The sequence below is a fragment of the Myxocyprinus asiaticus genome, chromosome 37 (assembly GCF_019703515.2).
Source record: "Myxocyprinus asiaticus isolate MX2 ecotype Aquarium Trade chromosome 37, UBuf_Myxa_2, whole genome shotgun sequence".
NCBI classification, from domain to species: Eukaryota; Metazoa; Chordata; class Actinopteri; order Cypriniformes; family Catostomidae; genus Myxocyprinus; species Myxocyprinus asiaticus.
The window spans coordinates 6686028-6705011 of record NC_059380.1 but is presented as its reverse complement, the minus strand read 5'-3'; the positions used below and the strand labels follow the sequence as shown (position 1 = coordinate 6705011).

General features: G+C 37.0%; 1 protein-coding gene across 1 annotated transcript in view; it reads right to left on the bottom strand.

The window, feature by feature from the left end:
- The window catches only part of LOC127427584 (EF-hand and coiled-coil domain-containing protein 1-like), a 36801-nt gene extending 23787 nt beyond the window's left edge, over positions 1-13014 (bottom strand). Inside the window, exons 1-2 of the mRNA XM_051675252.1 lie at positions 12184-13014; positions 10187-10602 (exon numbers count right to left, since the gene is read on the bottom strand). Coding sequence (XP_051531212.1) covers positions 10187-10602; positions 12184-12879 — 1112 coding nt within the window. The 5' untranslated portion in view covers positions 12880-13014. The remainder of the gene's footprint in view (positions 1-10186; positions 10603-12183) is intronic.
- Positions 13015-18984: the final 5970 nt, after the last annotated feature.

The following is an 18984-nucleotide window of genomic DNA, read 5'->3' as shown; positions in this document are numbered from 1 at the left end:
TCTCTTTTGTCCTAAGGTCTGCCTCGCATGGTTCTCTTGGGGGTCTACTCAGAGGGCTTCGTCCATCTTGTATTTTAAGGGAGAGAAAAACGTCTCCAGGAATGATACACACGGATGGTGTGTTTTTAATGAAATTGAACTGAACAGATCAGGTCTGTTCCCACCACCTCCCACAGAAGACCTGGCCCCCATCTAAACCTCCCTCAGCTTCCTCTTTTTTTATTAGGGGCTAAGAGGCCTTCAGGAAACCTTTGCGTAATATCTGTCAGATCTAAAGTTGAACTTCACTTTCTCTCGTTCTGGGAGACTGCAATATGTCGGATATGACCAGAAATAGCTTATAAAACAGTCTCAAGAGCTCACATATCACAGAAATTATTTTCTTGGATGCTAAAAAGAAAGTTTACATATGTGGAAGTTGTAACATATAAAATGACCTAAAATTCCCCAAATTATCCTAAGACAGGTCAAATTTGTTATGTTTCACTTCCAAAATATTTTCAAGAATACCAGTGAAGTCATTATTACACCACAATCTATTGTCTATTGCAGAACCTAGAGGAAATTTTTTACAATAACTCATACTCTTTGATCCGATCCAGTCTGAGTTTTCACACATCTTAAAAAAATGTTTTGATACTAAATGTGAAGGATGTCATTTCTGTGCCACTAGCATCACCAAGTAGAGGTCTGCAACACAACCCGGGCCGGACAGGTTTTTCAAGTAGGACTTTGGGTTCGGGTTTGTAATTCATGGAAAAATATACAGGCCTTTCGAACTTGTACTCACAGACACCATGTTAAGCTAAAAATAACTTAAATTTCAGAAATACTTGTCGAGAAACCTGCATTCTGTTTCATCCGTTGCACTGCGTCTAGATTGTTTTTAGCACAGGTGTCATAAATAGTCAACGTACTGAACAAGTTCAGGCTGCAAAGAGGGGACTGCTACATTGTAACACTCCAGATTGTTCTGTACCAAGCAAAGTTTCAGCCCTTGATAAACGGTAAGGCAATGTTCCCTTCTGCTCTGGTGTGATGAGGGGCAGTCGTGTCTTGTTAAAACTGCAGTGTTTCCCCTATATGCATTCAGCAGCGGCGCACCGCTAAATTATGAGCAAAGCTGCTGAGATTTCACATGGTTCATTAATATTCTTTATGCAACGTAACACTTGCTAGGCCCAGTCAGCTGTGCACATTTTACACTGCATGCTGTTGAATAGGGCTGTATGAAACGAAAAGGACCCCACCACACACACACAAATACACGCACGTAATCACTGTGAGGTCACCATATAGCAGTCCAACGTGAGTGTGTCCTGAAATAGAGAAGCAGGATACCCGCAGGGTCTGAAAATCAGTGTGGGATTGCAGGTGTTGACACAAATTTAATCATTCCCGCATTTTCCACGTTCAGAATGCGGGGAATTACCGCACACCTTTACTCACATTAACACATAGCTGCGAACTGGTAAACCAATCCATACAGATGAACAAATCAATAATCTTGTGTTTGTATCAAACTGAAGTTCTGTGTTTGTATCAAATTGTAGTTCCAGAATCTGCGCAAGTAAATCAGCTCTTCCGCATCCTTTTTTCCCTCTCTCGTGCATCTCACTGAACTCTTGTTGAGTTTAGTGTGTAAGCGTGCACAGAAAGTCACAAGTAAGTTTGTTGCATATTTACTGAACTTAAGATTCGACGTGCAAATGGCATTGTACCGCGTCTCTGTAAGCGAACAATGTGATAAAACTATCGCTCCTGTTTATAATGAACAAAACAAAGCTGTCAACATTGCAGGTGCGCTACATCGGAGCGATCTAGTTTTCCTGCCTTTCATAAGGCCGCGTTTTCAGATCGCTCCCTTATATCATAATACACTACCTTTGACAAGAAAGGCAGACACAACAAAAATGCTTTGTGTAAACTGCTACCAGAACTACTCTGGGTGAAGAGAACCTACTGCAGGGAGAAGAGAAACAATTAAACACCTGTTACATCTGTCACCTCCATGATCTATCTGGTGCTCCATCTGACCTGAACAGGTATTTTCTCTGCCCTGTGAATCAGTCAGTTTGAATTAGTATGTAAAAATATGCATAAATAATAATAATATAGTAATATAAATACTATAATATTAAAATACACCATTTTCTATCTTTCAAATACATATAATGTTAACAAGGTTCTCTATCAGGATTTCATCTGTTAACGTTTTCAATGCATTTTGTCAACATTATTTAATGTATCTGGTGAGTATTGACTTGTACTCTTAAAGTGATAGTAATTCTGTCATCACTTGCAAATTTTTATGATTTCCTTTCTAGAGTGAAAAAGGAGATGTTAGGGAGAATGTATGGGAAAAACTATAGTGACAGTGCATGGTGACTGAAACCAACAATCTTCCTAATATCTCCTTTTGTGTTCCACAGATGAGAGAAATACATACAAGCTTGGGGGTGAGTAATGACAGAAATTTCATTTTTGGGTGAACTGCCCTTCAACTACCTGTTAAAGTCTTTGTTAAAGGTATCTGCCAAGAACAACAACATACATGTAAGTCAGCACATGACTGCCACTGCATCACGTCTTGCTGAGAAACAAGTGACTGAAACGGAGGACCATAATTAGGCTATATACTTTAAAAATCATTCTATCTGAATAAAACTAGAGGTAAGAATTGTAACCCCCATGAGATTTAGGTAAGATTGTTGTAAATGTTCTGATGTTTTAACAATTTTTACCCCCAGAGCCCTTTAAAAGTCCCCAGTAAACACACACATGACAAGGCGAACATGAATTACCCATCTATAATGATTCTAAGGTTGTTTTAAGCTATTCCTCCAACGATGTGCTTAAATATGGGTCTGGCGTTGCAGGCTCGTGGATGCACGAAAACAGCACCGCTGCTGAAAAAAATCCTAGGGGAAACACTGAACTGTGTATGTTTATGAATGTTGCCAATGCTTACATAAAATACAGCCCATTGCAACAGTACTTGCTTGGAGAAGAAATTATTAAGCGAGTAAGTGATTTTGGGTTCGGGTCAGGTACGGGCTTAAAATCTGATGGTACTGTTCGGGCAGGGTAGGGTCGGGTCACACGGCCTCAGATACGAGTAGGGTTCAGGTTTTCTTTTAAGGCCTGTGCCGTTCTCTACTCCAAAGCCAAAAGAAGAAAAGAGTGAAAAGACTGTTTTCAGACAGGTTTTCTGAACACTACTCCTGCCATTGGTCACATATTCAACCAGATAGTTCCATCGCAAACGCACGCCATTGGTTGATAGCGCCACAGATCCTAGTGTATACTTTTTTCAGGGGAATCAGCTTACTAATGGTTTACTAAATTAAACTGGGAAAACCAAAATACCTACACACTTTAACTTAAAATGTGCCTCCAGAAATACAACATTTTCCAATTTCATTGTTTCTCTGAGGAAACAGACAATTAGTTTTAAGGATTATTCCGGGTTCAATTTAAGCTCAATCGACAGCATTTATGGCAAAATGTTGATTAGCAAAAAAATTATTTCAACTCATCCCTCCTTTTCTTTAAAAAAAAGAAGCAAAAATTGAGGTTACAGTGATACACTTACAATGGAAGTGAATGGGACAACTTTTTTGAGGGTTTAAAGGCAGAAACGTGAAGCTTACAAAAAAACTTGTGCCTTATTGAAGCTGTAAAAGTGTTTAAATCATTGTTTCTATGGTCATTTTATGCCGTTTTGTCATCATGGCAACAAAGTTGCAAAATTGGATATAACTTAAAAGCTTAGTAAGCTATTTTATTACACTAAAATCATGTTAACACGCATATTTGTAGCGTCTTGTGGTTATACTTTTGAAACGGTGAGTATTTTTAACATTTATGGATTAGCCCCATTCACTTCCATTGTAAGTGCCTCACTGGAACCCAGATTTGAGCTTTTTTAAAGAAAAGGAGGGACGAGTCTAAATAATTTTTTGTAGTAATCACCATTATGCCACAAATGCTGTCGATTGAGCTTGACTTGAAATATTCCTTTAATAGACATCCCTTTCATGTGCATGAAGAGTCTAATATTGTTTATCATTTTCATGCCAGATGGGGAGGTTAAAGCAGCAGGTGAGGGAGCTGAAGTGAGCAATTAAAATGTGTGATTGCTAGAAGAACTGCATTAAGATCTGAACAGAGGAGATGAGAAATTGCCAGTGGACACACCTCTCTTCTTAGATAAAACGCAGTGCTCTCAGTGTGAATGGGTCACTCCATGACCTATGGAGCATGACCGGTATCCTCTTCACCCAGTAGCAGCTGCATCGAAAGCCATCCTGCACCCTTTTTTGTTTTCAGACAGCTATGTGCCCATTGGATGCACCCGAGTCCAGGGACTTTTCAACACTTGCCCTTGGGCGTTCTGGCCTCAAAGAAAACTCCTGCTCTGATTTGCCACAAACCAGCCAGAACACACTGCATGTGGCTACCACGCGATGTGCATTTATTTTTCCTCGCAAAAAAGAGCAGTTAAAATACAAGCTTATTTACTGGTACAAAGACTTTCAGTACCAGTTTTTTTTTTTAACTAAGTTCTATAGTAATATTCAGGGCACAATCTGTGGAGGTTTGTCTAGCGCAATTTGGATTGTCTTTTGGCATGTCTAGCACACTTAGGCAACTATCTTAAAAACATTTAGACAAAGCACTCTTCTTCTTTTGTTATATCCTTGTGATATTTGGTTATTTGACATGAAATTTCAAGCAGTTTAAGCACGGTCCTTTGGTGTGACATGCTATAATTCATCAAAACCAATGTTTTTCTAATTCTTCTTTAAGTATTTGGCCCTATTATGATCGAATAAAATATCTGAAATATTTGTGCTTTTAAAAAAATCATTTTACACATTGCAGGACAATTATACTGCAAAAATAAGGGTAAAATTAACAGTTACTGAACCTAAGATATACACTTTCCCTTATCTATAAACTATAATAAAATCTTTAATAAAAAATGAAAGTTCTTATACTTTGTTGATGTACCATCCAATCCCAACCTGATCTCATAAAAAACTACATAGCTGTGGCGAGTGTTGAGTAAGTTTTGCAAAAAAAAAAAATTAATTACTAACTACTAATTACATCTTCTACAGTGTAATTAGATTACTGTTCTAATTACTCTGTCTCAAAAGTAACTGCATTACTTATTACTAATTACTTTCTAAAAACCCATATCAACCTTCACCAAATGAACAATACAAGGATAGACATGAAACTGTTCTTTTAATTCTTTCAAATAAATCATAAAAAATCTAATAAATTATTCTTGAACTGGCCAAACAATTTAAGGGGGCAGAGTTATATTAGAAAACATAAATTTTAACATTAGACTTTAAATTTCGATTTTAAATTCACTGTTGTTTTAGTATTTAATGCAATTACATCAGAAGAAACTGTAATTAAATTACTGAAAAATGAAGAGTAATACCTTGCTTTACTTTTTTCATGGAAAAAGTAATTTAATTACAGTAATGCATTACATAGTAATGAATTACACCCAACACTGGCTGTGGCGACATTTCTGCAAAATGATATTACCAACCTGGTCTTGTAGAATGAATGTTACTCTACAGTATATACATTTTTGCAAACTGACTTGTACATGCTGCTTTCTACGCTTCGCTGCAGTTTCTTGGTGAAATGAACACTAGAGGCGCTACAACAAATGTGTGTTTTATTCATTGTCACACAAATCACGAGTGCAATTGCTGATTGTGACTTTATAAAAATGTATTTTCCACTATTACTCACCCCCCACTATGTTATGATATCAAAACACTTTTACTTTAATGCATGATTTTAAAAACAATACATTTTAACACTTGTATTACAGACCCACCTACATATACACACTTATTCCTATATCGTTAGCTTGCTTGGTAGCTCACCTGATCGTTGGACTTTGGACTCATCAACCACGGTTCGAGTTCAGTCAAAAACGCACGAAAGTGAAAGTGGCATAGAAGCGAAAGGGAATGACATGGTTGCTTCAGTAAATGTTTTTTTTTTTTTTCATTTCGAATTTGAATTTTAAAACACTATTGGTTAGGGTTAAGTGTTGGTTAAAGATGTCTGTTTTGTTAACTTTTCGGACACTATTGGTTAGGTTTAGGGTAAACTTTTAGGTTAGGGAGGTATGTTTTACTTATTAAAACCGCCATCTAAAATTCACCTTAAAAACCACATCTGATTACAACTTCATTTCGCTCGGTTTTGGCACCCCCTGCTGGACATTTCACTTGGAAACTGCAGCCAAACATGGAATGAAGGACGTAATTTCAGTTTTGCAAAAATGTTGAAATGCTCACGTAAATTTCATGAGACCATGTATCACAGCAGTTCTGAGATAAAATGTCCACTGTGTGGCACTAAAAGCGAGTAAAATTTTCTCCCAAACAGATAAAGTTTTCACGAATAATGCTCTCTCAAGTGATAAATCAACAAAACCTACCTAAAAATGTAGGTGTAGTAACGTGATTCTATAAGACCAGATTGGAAATGAAAATGATGCTGCAGCATTTATTGTAATACTGTATGTAGAATTTAAACTCTTCAGAATAGGCTATGGCCATTTTAAAACAGCCCCTAACCTTTTGTGTTGACTTCTTTTGGGGGTGCTCAAGCCTTTAATACGGGGGTCACCCGCCAACCAACTCCCCCATTATTTTCACTTTGAGACTGATCCCAGTTCATAAATGTTTAATAAGGCTGATCCGCAGTCACCCCAAAATCCCAAAATTAACAGTATCATTCTATTATTAGAGAGCTACAGTCAGGGAAAGACACTGTTAAGAGCCTCTCCTGATTTTATTAAGCTGGACAACATCATCTGCCAAATCCAGCCAGCTAAAAGGTATCGTGTCTGGAAAAAAGTGCACGTAACAATGAAGATAAATTCTCTTGGTTTTGGTCAAAATCTATGCAAGCACAGAGTGAGTCTGATGTCTGTTACCGGTTATGTTAAAATATTAAAACAGAGCCACAACCAAGGAGTTTATTTATACCCTAGACTAATAAAGTCTACAAGCAAAGTAGTACTTCTCAAAATAACACTCTTTTTAAACATTGCAAACATTTGGTATGGTAGTTTAACTTAAAAACAAACAGGAACTTGTTCTGAAACATTCTAAAATGGCATTCAAGGAAACTCTAAACTCGGTGAGGGTGGTGGGAGTAGTTGCTAGGTTACAGCCAGGGAGTGTTCAACCATTATTCTGTAGAGCGGGGAAACTGTTTGAAGATAGATTGGAACTTTCTGTCTGTCTAGGTCAGGCCTTCTCAGTCTGAATGGAACTCTCCCCAAATGTGTCAGCTCCATTGTGATCTGGAATGAATTATTTGGCTTAAGAGCATCAATGGAGAGGCCATGGGAAGGATTCCTGGAAAAGTCCAACATAGACTTCACATAGATTAGTGCAGCCTGGAGGTATAAAAGTGAATGTTTATAAAAAGTGTCAACATGCCTCTGTCAGTAAGAGCCCCCCTCTTATCATGGAATGGATGCTGGGACGCTGCTATGTGCATTATTATAATATTTGCTTTTCAGTTCTGTTTTTATGACTTAAGATTTAGTTGAAACCCGTCTCAAAATTGTGTACACCCTTTAACCAGCAACATGCTTTGTCTTGCCTAGTCTTTTCTTGAAAGCGTATGTAAAACAATTTATTTTATGTCAACTTTCTAATTAATGTAATAAAAGCCCTTGCGCTTATGAGGAAAACACGTTCTTCAATCATGTGTTTTACACTTGATACCAATACTGGGCTTTAATTGAAGTTACACAAAGAGCTTTTCTGCATTATTACTTTATATTCAAGAAAAAAGAAAACTGTTTTAAGACTATCTATCAGGATTTCCAGGAATGCTGCCACAAAATTACTGTTCAAGAAATATGTAAACATTGATGACGTTAAGTTTAACAGCTTCTAAGCATAAATTAAATGGCTGTGCACTAGGAAAGTTCAATGAAAGCTTAGGTATAAAACCCAAACTACCTCAAAATGAGCAGCATCCAGTAGTAGCTGTGCATAATTTCAGCTAACCAAAATGGGAGTCCATTTACCACACACGTTGACAACTAAATGAACCCAAACAAAACAAGGTCTGCACTCAAGAAGCAGAACCACATCAAGCCAACCTAAATAGCATGTATTTTGGCACACTTACAGTATGGGGGAGAATATGGGCCAGCAAGTTCTGTGGAAACCTTTTATTTTAACAACCATTTATTTTAACCCAGAGGAATTTCAATTCACTGTGAGTCAGATTATTTAAAGCTACATTATGTAATGAGAGACACTGTTTACTGTCTACATTCAGTCTGGGTTAGACGAAAACAATGCACTAGTCTCAGCAACAGCAACTTTCTCCAAGATACTGTATATGTTGCATAGATTGTGCTATAATCTCATATTAAATACAAAATCCATAACAATTTACAAACTGTTATTCCCAGTACATAGCAGATGGAGAGACACTTGATCCCAGGAGGGAAATTTTGTGTAAAACAGCAGCAACATTAACCATAGACTTCTCCTTAATGTCTCTGGAATAGTTCTGCAAATTTCTTTTATACCTTTTCAACTGCAGAACAAGTAAACATCATCACTTGCTATGTTATATTATTACCAAATCTTTATGTTGAGACTGAATCTTGTGTATTTACATCAGCGAATCCTCAGAAACAGAAGTCGATGTCTTTTTAATGCTTCTTGGTTGCTGAAGTAAGCTTATCCCAATGTTAAAACAGATTGCCTCACCATGACAAATGTCTGCGGGAATACATGATCCCTAGGTAGACATACTCCACAAGTACCTTGCTAAAACGGCATGAAGCAGCAGTTCAATCAAACAACGTGCAAGTATGTCACACAGCGTGATGTTTTTCTCTTGCCTTTGCAGTACTTTAAAGACCCCATGAAATCATAATTGGGTTTTTGTGGCTTTAAAGAAATAGTTCACCCAAAAATGAAAAATTCTCTCATCATTTACTCCCACCTGTGCCGTCTCAAACTCATCTGACTTTCGTTATTCTGCAAATGACAAATGGAGACTTTTTTTAGATGTATGATATGTGTATATCCAAACAGTGCATGTCAATGGGGTTCAAAACTTCCAAACTCTAAAAAGGATGGGAATTCATTTGACTCGGGAGGTTTATCCACGTCTTCTGAAGCAGTACGATTGGTTTGGGGTATACACTCTCTACTCGTGACAAGCATGAGGAAGTGTAATCAAGCTTCAAGTCATGATCACGTATAGGAGACTAAAATATATGGTGAAAAGGAGTTACATTTTGGTCTGTCCTTACCCAAAACCATATCATATTGCTGCAGAAGACATGGATTAAATCACTCGAGTCGCTTGGATTTCCTTTATGCTGCCTTTATGTCCTTTTTTGGAGCTGGGACGTTTTGGAACCCATGGACTTGCATTGTACAAACATAGCATACATCTATAAAAAATATCTTCGTTTGTGTTCCGCAGAAGAAAGAAAGTAATCCATTATGATTTGAGATGGCATTAGGGTAAGTAATTAATGAGAGAATGATCATCCATTAAGTCCATGTGTGTTAGCTTTGAAGCCATCTATATGCTAGTGTATACCTAAAAGTTCACAAAATTATCTTTTTAGCAGATATGCACATTTAAAGTTTTGTCTTCTTTTCCGGGAAAAATGACCAAAAATATTGCTGACTCCAGACTGATCTCACTGTGAATTCGGCGACAGTAGGTTGAAGGTTCTTCAGCTGAAATCGGTCTGTGCTTACTGAAATTCAAAATACTGCCCCCAGTGGCCGAAGCTGGTAGTGTTCTTGAACATATTGGCACATATGAGCTCCAGTTTTGGGTTAAATGTACACAAATTGTCGCCAAAAGTGAGTAAATTTGACCTGTAAATGATGCATTACAGTCAAAAGGAAGGCACATTTTATAAACCATACACTCTAACCCCAACCCTAATCCTAACCATCAGTAGAGTAAAAATGTAATCTTGGAGGGAAAATGCAACCTCCGAATCGCAAACTAGCAAGTAGCAAATCATGGTTCATGGCTGTGATGTAACTAAAGCCTATTGGCTATTAAAAAAAGGAATTAGCCCTTCAATATCACCCATCAAACCCAAGCTTCATTGCTCAAGTGTCTGACTCACCTGTAGAACAGGAGCTCCGTCTCCAGCTGTTGAACATGTCTCTGCAGGACAGGCACATGACTGGCTTTGGTTTCCAGTTCCTTTACTTTCATGAAGCTACTAAGCACAGCCTGCCTGGCCTCCTCCACCCTCTTCCTCATCTCAACCTGTTCCTTCTTTAGAGTCCTGTTACATTCCTCCAGCATCAGCACGGCCTCGCGTGACACTTCAAGCTCTTGCTCCAGCTTTTGGTTGAAGAGCATGGCCTCTTCAATCTGCCCATCCCTGGAACTCCGGATGAACTCCATCTCTTTCAGGAAACTCTGGACATCCTTCAGGGTGCCAGAGGTGATGGGCTTCTGTGCAGTTCGCCTTTGGTGGGCAATGAAACAGCCACCCTCTGGTTTGTGTTTGGAGTGGCTTTTCCACAGCCCAACCTGTCATACACAGACATATGTCAGTAGAATGTTGTCCCTGTCATTGCCAACATAGGTCAAAATTGCCTTAGAAAAGTATTTGAAATTATACCCAACCTAACAATCAAACAGACCTTATATAGATTATACTGTTGCTCAATCATATATTACATCTAATCACCTACACTGGGGTCCAAAAGTAGAAGATGCTTCTATTTAGCATTTTTCTAATTTAATACTTTTTCATTACAAATTAGATTATCAGAATAACATTGTGAGTGAAAATTGAAAAATGAACAAAAATTTCAGAATTTCTTAGTATGTGATATGTCCTTCTTTTGCTACAATAACAGCATGTAGCCTACTCAAGATTGCATGAACTCCACAAGTTTGTGCAAAACCTGATCATCCATGTTATCCAGCATGATTTGAGAATGTTTCACAGAGCATCTAGTGTTTCACTGAAAGCAAGGAAATGTAACTTTCATACAAAGGTGTTAGCATGGTCAATAAAACAAATTTGCTTATTTGATTAGTGACCTAGCAATAATGTGTTTCTTTGTTTCATTTTATTTTTAAACCCTCAAATGCATATGCACTTTACCCCCTTAAATGTTATGTGGGTTGAAAAAGACCCAGGTCAAATCTAAATGCTTATTCTTTATAAAACTACTTACGTTTTCACGGAAAATTAACTGTTGTGATAACTGTATTAAAAATGTACGTTTAAATGGTTGATATGTATTTTATTAAATTCTAAAGAGTTTCACACACATTGAAAATGAAGAAAGACTTTTGGATGACAGTGTAAAAGAAAAGCTGTAAAACAGTAATATGGGCAATTTTCCATGTTTTGTGGTAACATGAAATATCTTAACAACCCTACCCACACAAACACATAGATAGAAGTGCAATGGACTAGGATAAAATGTGTGTTTTTTGTTTTTAAATAAATAAATAAATAGTTATATGCTTGTAAAATTACAACCTTATGTGCTCTATTTGCTAATACTATATTTCTATTACTCTATTTAGCTATATTTGCTGTTTGGAGTGGTGAGGCGTACTGAAAAAGGTAAAGTTGCAGGTTCAAACGTATTAAGAAGTGGTCCAGGTGCTATTATCATTGTACCTTTGCTTCATGATGACTGTCCCTGTAATGAGTGTAATGTCAAGCACTTTGCATAAAAGCATTGGCTAATATGTATTAAACATATATGTATTTAATTACATAACAAATGGAAACGGAACCAAACAATGTATTACAAGAGTAATTCCAGTGTTAAATACATTATACACCATAAAAAAAAAGATTAAAAAAAAGTGTAATTTAGGACCCATATGCATTCTAGGAGTAGTGATGCAAATTCTTTTATAATTTTAAAAATATTAAACTAAATATTTAAAAAGTCAGTTCACATGTTCAAAGACACTTTAATTGAGAAATTCCTGCAGTGGCACATCATACATATATATATATATATATATATATAAAAGTAGACGGCCGTGCAATCTTTAACCTTTACACATGCATTCTAGGGTTTCATCCTAAAGTTTCCTGTTTATTTACTGTACCCGAATATCACAAAGAATGTACTGTACTTGTAAAGCCAATGATCGAGCATCACTGCTCTGAAGAGCCGCGCGCATGTCCTCCACCAACTCTCTGAGACTCGCATTTTCCTCTTCAAGTTTGGCTATCCTATCCTCAGCCTCCTCGAGGGCCACGATTTCCTCGTAACACTCCCTGGTGCACGATCCCAGCTGCTTACAACCTGACGTGTGTTTATCCACAGTGGGAGATGAAGAAGACTCTCCGCTTTCTCGTTTATGACTGGTACCCAAATCGAGCAGCTTCTCTCGCCGCCTCAAAGGGCTCCGGAGTCTGATCTGCGTCTCTATATGCTCGCTTTCCTTCCCAACCAACAACCTCCCATTCTCATAGTGGCACCCAGCTTTGGTGCTGAAATAACCGCAGAGTTTGGCATGAAACTGTCTGAAGCTGAACTCTTTGGGTAGATTATCCAAAATCCCCGCGCACTCCTCCAAATCACACTCTTTATCCAGCCCCAAAATCTCGCAAAGAATGTAAAAATCCTCGGCGGGTATTTTTCCATCTCCCTGACAGTCTAGGTGGTGAAAAATCTCCTGAAGGTATTGATCCAACCCGGTTGCGAGGACTATAATTTCGTTTTCCACTCCACGGTCTAGTCCGTAATGATACGCCAGAGTGCTCACGATCCATTGCGTCCTGCGAGCGGGTCGGCTGTATGGATCGCATGCGTCCGACTTTTCCATCCTTTTCTGCTCACAAAAAATCCATTTGTAGAGTCTAAATTGATTAATAGATTCAACAGATCCTCTATGCTTACAAACAGTTTACTAAGCTCATGTCATCTGAACACCAGGCCGCCCCCCAATTTTGTAGTAGAAACAGAGTGCGCGCTGTGCGCGTGGGGGCGTTGATGTGGATGGAAGGAGCACGGCCCACAAAATCTTAACTGCAGAGGGGGACATTTATAAAAAAAAAAAAAGAAGTTAACCATTTGTATGGGACTCAGAAAGGGGGCTAAACAGTGTCTGGAAATGGCTGTCGGATTGCAATATTCAGGAAGCTTTTTTGGCATGCTAAATAATAAAAATAACAATATGCCATTACATTGCCAGACATTGTCATTGACATATAATAATCATAAATTAAAACATCATTTAACATACTGTGGCCCCAAAAAGTGTTTGGACACTTGAATCTCACACACAAAAAAGCTAACAGAATATCAAACCAAGTGCAAACATATGATAGGGTGATATCAGTGAAAGTGGACCATCAGGTAAAATGGGCCATTTGAGGTTAGAGCATGTCTGCTCTTTCATAATTGCCCCCTACAACAATTCAAATGGTGTGATCTGTTGCCACAGTGGTTCTTGATCTGTTAAAAGTGAATTGCTAAAGTGGGCAGGGCAAGACTTAAAAGGGAGACTGAAAGGGGTAGGACAAATCAACCATTACTCTCAAGTAATAAGCACTTTAATTGTATAATAGGCCTACTCAAGTTACAGGACAAATTAAGTGTTTCATTTTAAGTGTTTAGTTTTATGAAATACAATGTTTGGTTTATATAAAATGTATTTAAAGTTATTTATAAAGACAATGCAATTTCATGTTGTGGCCTATTTTGCCTGAAGGTGGTAGATAAAATAGGCCACCAATTTTCAGTTAAAATGGGCCACTTTTTAAATGTATTTCGTTACAGCTCCTTTTAACAATATTTTATATTACTCATCAACAAAATCATACATGTATACAACACCATATTCCATCTAACTCTGTACTCTTTATTTGACATAATGCCAAAAAGAAAAGAGATTACTATACATGACTAGTATTACATTAATAATACTAATATAATAATAAAGATATTATGAAAATAATAATTTGAACCAGTGTTCCATCAGTTTCAGCTGTGCACTATCCCACATACACGCACAAGCAGATTTACATGAAATGTCAGCACCTAGTAGCCTGATGTTCTAATGTTTAGGTAGAATAACTCTAACATAATTTTATGATTATAATGTTCTAAGGATTGTAAAAAATATCCTATTTATAACAAAAGTATTGTTCTAATGTTTTTAAGAGAACAACCTTTAACTTGATATTTTGTGATGCTACACATTTGTTGCTACACAGACAAGCACACACATGTTCACTGTCCTACTATATTGTCATGTCATTTGTTTTCAAATGAAATTAATTCATCAATGATTCATTGGCCTGTTAAGTTTGAAATTTTCTGGTCCATATAACCGGATAAAGTGGCCCATTTTACATGATAATGGTATGGTAGTCTTTTTGGGTGACTTTTGACAAAGTAATTGCCATGAAACAAAAACACAATTTCTTATAACACATAATGTATATAGAATTACAAAGGAGACCTGAAATAACAAAAAGAAACATAATCTGGTTTTTTGATGATTAAAGGAGCAATATGTAATAAATTTACTGATTTACTGTACTAAAGCATAAAATTATCATAATAGGTTATCAGAGATTTAGGAAACATGCTAAGTTGAAATACTGACATGCTAAGTTGAAATACCGGAATACATACTCCGAAAACAATGCTACAGCCAGTATATTCTACTTTGAAATGTCCGTTCCGGGCCGCAATTTCTGTTTGTGTTTTGGCCTGTGTGATCCCGCCCACTGCCCATTTCCCAATAGTATTTCGACACACCGGGTTCCCAGATTTGAACCAAATTAGCAGGCAAACACAGCGTGCTGCAGCCATGGAAGCCAGCAATACATCTAGCTAACATTAACAGAGTTATAAAGAATCCACATGAGCTGGTTTATAATTTGCAAACAATAAAAACTTTGCAAACGTATACATTAGCTGATCAACTTACAGTATAAGGCTCGTCGCTTGCCAATGTCAGTTTGCTCATTCCTGTTGCGTGTCCTCAACCTGGCAACCCACGTGAGCTTCGAGTCTGGGGAGGAGGGGGCTGGGGATGCAACTCTCTAATATTTTGAATTTGGACTGCAGTACCCATTTTAAACGCTTAATGTCATGTTACATATTGCTCCTTTAACACAAAAGTGGCCCATTTTAGCTGACCTCACCCTACTAGAGTTTTTAACAAAACTTAAAGGATTCAGATCAATATTTAATTTTTTTCTTTTTTTTCTTTCTTTTTTTTTTTTTTTTACTATAAATCTCCTCCTTAGACCAGCCCCAACCAGTAGGTGGTGATATGTACAAGGAATGCGAATGCGAAGAATGTGGAAGTGAAAGTAGAGATTTATAGTAAAAACGACTTAAATATTGATGCTTCTCACCCACACCTATCATATCGCTTCAGAAGACATGGATTTAACCAGTGGAGTAGTATAGATTACTTTTACACTGCCTTTATGTGCATTTTGGAGCTTCAAAGTTTTGCCCACCATTCACTTGCATTGCATGGACCTACAGAGCTGAGATATTCTTATAAAAATCTTAATTTGTGTTCTGCAGAAGAAAGAAAGAAAATATATACACATGATCTGGGATGGCATGAGGGTGAGTAAATGCTGAGAGAATTTTCATTTTTGGGTGAACTCTTCCTTTAATAAAAATAACATAGGCTACAGTACATACAAATTTAACGGGACAACTGTATAGGACAAGTTCACTGACTTATACGAAGATGCCCTCTTAGCACATAGTTTTACTTTTTCTTAAATAAGGCAGCAAGGAAAAGTTTAGCTTAGTATCCCTTTCAGCTCTAATAATAATTTGCGTAAGTAAAAGCTTTGAAGTGGCGGTGGAGTTGAATGTGGTTTGGCAATTAAGTATGTAAATGTACAATTATGTTTTATTATACCATAGTACCATGTTATATTACACTGTGTTGTTGACACGTACTGTTGTTTCATGAGGCACTTGTCATTTCCTATAGTTGAAATTACTCTGACGTCACACCGCAGGAAACCGTGCTTCCGGGTTCTTTCGAGCAGCAGATTTCAATGGTGGAAACAGGCAGTGCTGCAGTTTTAATAATCTTTGAAGCTTCATAGAATGTGATAATGTCTTTTAATGTTAATAAGAGTTATTATAAACAGGGTTGCTGCAGAGTTTTTAAAATCAAATTTAAGACTTTTTAAGAGCTTTTTCAAGATCTGAACAAATAAAATTAATAGGCTACCCTTACCCTATCCCCATCCCAAAACAAACCCACACATTCTCAAAATAAATTATGTATCACAGACTCTTTCTTAAAGAGGCAGGAGTACACATTCAACATGGCCTTAACATTGCTTATCAGTAAAACAGGGTAGGATCTACTGTATGCAAGACATGTTTTCCACATACTCTATATATCACATTAAAATTGGTTTATGTGCCAATATATAAATAAATACAAATTAGAGGTCGACCAATAATGGATTTTGCTGATATGATAATGTTTTGAAAGAATGGCAATTAATCTGCCAATAGTTTTCAAAATTAGTAGCTTATATGAAATGTTCTTAGTCTTCCTGTAATGGGAAGGGCCAGACAGAGGCTACAAGAGTCCAAATTGAATTAAATTAATGAATTAATTTTTAACTTTAAAGGCTGAAATACACCGGGGACTCTTATTTTGAAATGTTTGAGCTTCACTGCTTCCAGCTGCTCATTCAAACAAATAAGGGAAATAAATTGTACACTCCTACAATATTCTACAAAATATTACAATATAAACAATTAAAAGTAAACATTGTAATATTTCATCAACACTATATCATCATCATCAACAGATGATCATTAGTGATCGCTTGTCATAAATTTCCGATATGGCCTAATGATTACGAACTGCTCTGCGACAGCTGGAAACACTCACAAGCCCTCCGCGTGCTTGGAGAAAACACAACAATGCTGCAGCACATGCATTTATTTAATTAAATCATATTCTTTTTAAGTCTGATAATCACATTAGGTCATATCACGATTCCTGTCTTTCCGCTCTCAAATTTAAGTCCTCTTTAAATGATAATTAAGACTTTTGTTGTATCATTTAAGACATTTTATGACCTCAAATTTGAGAAAACTGAATTTAAGACATTTAAAGACTTTTTAAGGATCCGCGGGAACCCTGTATAAAGGATATCTAGGGTTTACAGTGAGGAAATTATTTGTTTTCTTTTTTGAAATATCAGCAAAACAAGTATAAACTTGGTTCAGTGAGTTTGTATGATTATGTCAGACATGTAACAGATTGATTAATACACATCCTCGCCTCGTTTAACACACTTCTAAAGCCTAAGCATTTGGGTACTCAGAAATGAAAACTACCATCAGACATATAACATGTGTCTTAACTGCTTAAGTTAATTACCCACATACAATAAATAATATTTTACTTCAAAATGATCATATTCCATATCAAAACTCAGCCATTTTGCAATTAAAAAATATTCTTTACTGCATTCAAAATAAATGCAAAGACATCATTTTCGCAGTATGACATTATTTGTATTCACTTATCCTTTCACAAACAGTAGTCCATGTTCTGCGGTAGTAGGGACGGGATCTGTTCCTCCCGTTATTTCGTGTATGGCGGTCTTGATCAGATAAGATCATAGTTAGATCATGTTTGGCCTCATAATTGTCACAGCGACAGCACTTTGGAAATTATAAACAGCCCATTGCGATCAAAGTTTACGTGATTTCTACCAACAGCTGTTGCGGTAGATTGTGTCTAATAGAGCAGACGCGACAACAATGACGGTGACCCGTGATTTATCATCATTTATGCAAAATCCAGAGTTTTTTCCGGTGGAAATCTAAAGCAGCCCTAATCTCCAGTAATCTGTGGGAAACGGAGTGTTTCAACCCCACAAACAGCACTTTTTGGGCAATTTCAGCGCAATTTAAGCGAAGCGCCCATAGACAGCACTTATTTTCTGGGCTAACAAAAGAAACCGGAAGGGGCGGGGCGGGGCGCTTGTTTGTTTGTAAACAGTAACTTCGTTCGGCGCGCCCCCCTCATTATGTTCACGAGACTCCGGTTGTCAAGGCGACGCAAAGGATTCCATAACAAAAGCCGACGTTACAAAAGTGTGTCTTGACGTTTCTCAGAGGATTAAAATGAGTTATTTGACGCAAACGCAGATGTAGGTAGAATGCTGGAAAACATTCTAAAAAGATGGTACGTTTTCTGTTTAACTCTTTATAATAATTGTGTTTAACTTTTATATATAACTTTTAACAAAAGCAGGAGACTCCTGATTTCTTGCGGATTTCGTTTGCAATTCTACAGTTGGCCTTTTATTTATGACATGCCAATGCAGTTTTTAATGTTTTATTAAATGGTGTACACCTTTTCTCGCAAAATCTGGGTTTGATATAAATAAATAAACAAATAAATAAATAAAAGCACCATGGTACCATAGTAGTACTATGGTATTCATGTAAACACATTGGAGTACTGTGTAATTATCATGATACTGGACATGAATAGACTTATCATTCAGTACAAAAGTATAGGGGAGAGTAGGGAGCAATAGGCAGCTAGTTGTCACAGGCTAGTTGTTTGGTTCAGTGATTTTTTTCCTCAGGGTAGGTTTATATTGAAAGTAAAATTCTACATAGCCACACACAAAGTCGTTTTCACCATCATTACCCAGGAAGAGAGATAAATTGAACACACACTGACCTTTTGTGACAACTTGCCCCAGTAGCAAGGTTTGTTGTCACACTATATGGGGTAAGTTGGAACCTGCAAGGGAACGGTGGCATTAAACTATTGGCATACTTTTCATGTGAACATTGCCTACATTACACAGCCTATTTTTGGCTTTTCAGCAATATTAAAAAAGTAAACAATTATGAGGCACAAAACAATTCATGAAACAACAAAAATGGAAAAGGT